Source organism: Lycium ferocissimum, chromosome 3 (assembly GCF_029784015.1).
Source record: "Lycium ferocissimum isolate CSIRO_LF1 chromosome 3, AGI_CSIRO_Lferr_CH_V1, whole genome shotgun sequence".
In the NCBI taxonomy this organism is placed as follows: domain Eukaryota; kingdom Viridiplantae; phylum Streptophyta; class Magnoliopsida; order Solanales; family Solanaceae; genus Lycium; species Lycium ferocissimum.
The window spans coordinates 1211992-1216215 of record NC_081344.1 but is presented as its reverse complement, the minus strand read 5'-3'; the positions used below and the strand labels follow the sequence as shown (position 1 = coordinate 1216215).

Here is a 4224-nt window from a genome sequence, read left to right as displayed (position 1 = left end):
CCATTCCACGACACAACGTCACGAAATTACCGAGGTGTAACGGTGGTTTGGTTTGATTTGGTTTGGTATTAAAAAAAAAAAAAAACAAATTGGTTTGGTTTGGTTTTAACTAAAAAAAGTCATACCGAACCAAACCAAAAAAAAAAATCATCAAATTGGTTTGGTTTGGTTTTAACTAAAAAAAGTCATACCGAACCAAACCAACCCGGCCTTATATGCATACAACTTTTCAGAATATTTATTTGTAATGTAATTATACATATTTCTTTTACTTTTTCATAGTTTTTGTCCTTTAACACATTATTTCAAGATTGGACTTAGAATTTTGCATGGTCTAAGAAGTGTTATAGCTCCTGGATGGTAGTAGCTCAAATAAAGCTCAAATTAATACTAATGCTAATAAAAGAAATTAAATTCTAACACTAGGAATGACAATAATGTTGGATATATATTCTTTACTTTTGCATTGATTTAGATAGTGAAAATACATGGCTTAATTTTATTTTTGTTTAAATTTAGTCATGTAGTTAATACTTACTAGCCGACTTAATGTAGCACGACTTAGAACTTTTAGGTTATAATCATTTTTATCATATCTTATTAATTGGCAATATCTTTTTATGCTATTTCATTATTTTCTTTGTTGAATATTTTAGTACATGTAATCACTCGTCTCACATTTTGTGTTATTTTCTTGAAAAATACCTTAATTAGATAGTTATTTCTTATTAGGACTATAAAAGTATTTGAAGTACAATTTCTATGTTTTGTATAAAGACTTTACCAAAAAAAACCCAAAAATCCTAAGGTTGAAAAACCCGACTTTGATCGGTTTGGTTTGGATTATAAATTTAAAAACCCGAGAAAATTGGTTTGATTTGGTATTTAAAAATCCCAAACTAACGCAGTTCATGTACACCCCTATCTAACATTAAAGATATGAAAGAATAAACATCTGAAATATGGCATTCAGACGTATTCATCATAGTTTTTGCTAGCTTTGAGAGAGGATCTATGGAAGAACTGTTGTCTTTGCAGGAAATCCTTCTCTGTACTAGTTTGAATAGAACTTCGATAGGCGAGACGTGTAAGCACCGCGAGGTGTGAAGCGATCTCGTACTAAACGAAACACTTTCACTTTCCATAACCAAAATAACAGAAAGGCAACCTATTACTGAAATATTATATCTAGGCAATACTAATTATTCAACAGAAATCTGATGGACTGCTTGTTTTAAAAATTTGTCCCAATCCTTCAAGTTAATATAGAAATCGGCTCTAACGCTCTTACTTTGTTCTTGCCAATAATGATGTTGTTGTGTTAGTTCTACAAATATTTTTCCCTTTACAATGGGGATTTGCATTTTTCCAGCCAGTAGCTCTGTAGACTGTAGTGCCTATGCCCAGGACACATAAAACAAAGATTCCAATGTGCCATATGAATCAAGTTATATCCTTTCGCAGATGAGGCCAAGCCCTTTGAACACCTCAACAGGCATTTATCACAGAATATATTGTGATAAAGAATTACTGAGAATGCTAAAGTTACAAAGTGTAATAATACAGCATACTAATTTTATGTTTCTAATTCTAGTTATGCTTTTTATTTTCAAATCAGCCTATGATATCACAAGTCATATCAGGAACTATTTGGCAATAAAGCAAGAATACCAAACAAGTGTTCATGAACACTCTTTAGGACAAATATTACCATGTCAAAATGATTCTGAATCAGTCATATTTTCAACTTTTGTATGTTAATTTTCTATGATATGGTTTCGGCACGCAAGTATATGTCATGATGACTGTAAGTATTACCTTTTAAATGATTTTGTTGAACTATTTAGACGATGTTGCAAGCCATAAAGACGGATTCAAATCATGTTGATATATACGTAAAAAAATTCACATAAATTATGGTACAGTTTGTTGCAGAAGGCATCTGATGTCATGAAGACTACACAGGACAAGATGTTATCTTATGACAAAAGTTACTCATCATTATATTGAGTTTGTTAGTTCTTCTTTTAGTCATTTTTATAAAAATTAAAAGCAAGAAATCCTATTCAGTGGTAACACCAATCTGGTTATGCTTGTTTTCACCCAGTTCATGTCATTTGGAGCAAGTGCTATTACCACAAGAATTGTTACAAGTAACCCCTTCAGTTTTAGATGCAATGGAACCAGCCAATTTGTGTATATAACAGTTCTTTTCCAATTAAGAGTTTAGCGTAGTGGTTTATGATGTCCAATAATTTCTTTTAACTGAGATCAAAGGGCTGTGTTAGAGTTTACCGGTTAGATTTTAGGCTGATTTTGAGGTGATCGCAGTCATAAGCAGATACGAATACTAACAAATTCGGTTCTTGATATTTGAAAAGTTCGATTAACTCAAACTTATTATAGTTCCTCAAAAAAGGATCATCACTTGCATTGTAAACTACTTTTGCTAGTTAATCATGTCATCACAAAATGTTGGGCCATTCACACATCAATACACTTTCAACTTTCAAGAAATTAAACGACGAATGAATATATTAAAGTTCATACAACATAAAAGCTCTAAAACAAATAAATAACCACACAGTAAACAAAAATAAATGTCTCACTCCATCATCATCACAGACAAAACACTAATGCTGTCAACATATGTCCTGGAAGTAAACTTGCTGCTTAAAATTTTGATTGTATCAGAGTGGCTACGCTTTTATCTACTTGAAAAGCCTTGGCAAGAACATCTGTTTCTATAGCTGGCTCCGATCCGAAAACAGCATTAGCAATGCTTATAACACCAGGATTCTGACTACTCAAAGCACCAATAGCAACAACATTTCCATATCCCACGTTCCGTTGGTAGTGAACAAGTCCAATAGGAAAAACAAACGTATCACCTTTTTTAAGGACCTTAGTAATAAGGCGATTTTCAGGATTTGAAGTTACAAAACCAACTTGAAGAGAACCTTCAAGGACTGTGAGTATTTCAGTAGCTCTTGGGTGAGTGTGAGGAGGGTTAATTCCCCATGGTGCATAGTCGATGCGAACTAGTGAAATACCGAGAGTGTTCAGTCCTGGTACTTGAGCTACAGTAACAGGAGTGACTTTAGAACCAAAAATGTTTGATGTGTTTCCAGCCAAATGTAGGCCACAGAAAAAAAAGTCCTCTGCTACAACAGACTCGGGATCTTTGCAAGCTAAACCATTTACCTTAACTGAAACAATGGAAAAATTACAGTGAGAAAATTCATTTAATCATTGATCTTCTAGTCCTAACATAATACTCTTATCCTTTCCTGTTTATGTGACACACTTTCTTTTTTAGTCCTTCCAAAAAGAATGACATGTATAAGGCTTCTAGTTTCAAAAGTTTTGTAGCTACACAAATGCTATGACATGTTTTAGACCACAAGTTTCAAAAGTCTTTATTTCTTTTCAAAACTCCGTGCAGATTCAAATTCGTGAATTGGAACGGAGGAGTATATAATAGGAAAATTAAATTCTTATCGCGATAACTGATTTTTTTAATTACCTGGGCTAGCAGGATCAGCCACACAGAAATCTTGCAATGGACTTGGCTCAAAAGCTAACACAACACAGCAGAAAGTTACTGCTATCAGATTCAGCAGGAGAAAGTACTGCTTAGCCATTTCAAGAACTGAAGAAGAGAATCTAGGAGGAGAAAATATTGGAAGAGAAGAAAGTTGTTTTTGGTGGGATGATATGATTGATAAGATAGTTTCCTTATATAGAAGAGAGAAAAGACTTCATGCATGCAAAAGTGCTTTTGAGTTTTTGGTGTATAATTTGTCATTTTTGAAAATATTGTAAAGGGCCGTCCAAGCACACATGAAGACTTTGACAACTATTAGCTGTCATTTGCAGTGCTTATGATATAATTTGCAGAAACAAGACAAGAACAAGAGGTTAGCCGGCTTAGGACAAAAGGAAATAGTCCAACACTGGTATATTTTAACTTTTAAGGATAAGAGTGTGATTCTTCAATCCTCGGATGGACAAATGGAGGACTTATTCCAAAGGGACATGATGGACTTGTTTGAAAAGTTATCCCAATACTTCAAATTAATCAACAGCACATCGAATCCTGCTCTTCACTTGTTCTTATTAATAGAGTTTTCTATAAAACTAGTTCCTGGGAACATACGTTGCACGTTGATCTCCAATCTTTACTTAAAACTTGTATCACACAATAGTTAATTGGATCAGAAA

At 33.4% G+C, this 4224-nt stretch overlaps 1 protein-coding gene across 1 annotated transcript; it reads right to left on the bottom strand.

Moving 5' to 3' along the window:
• Positions 1–2536: 2536 nt before the first annotated feature.
• On the bottom strand, positions 2537–3799 carry LOC132050810 (putative germin-like protein 2-1). Its single transcript, XM_059442167.1, has 2 exons — positions 3527–3799; positions 2537–3209 (listed from the first exon to the last, which is right to left on the bottom strand). The coding sequence occupies exons 1-2, from the start codon at positions 3642–3644 to the stop codon at positions 2674–2676; spliced, it is 654 nt and encodes a 217-aa protein (XP_059298150.1). The 5' UTR covers positions 3645–3799; the 3' UTR covers positions 2537–2673.
• Positions 3800–4224: the final 425 nt, after the last annotated feature.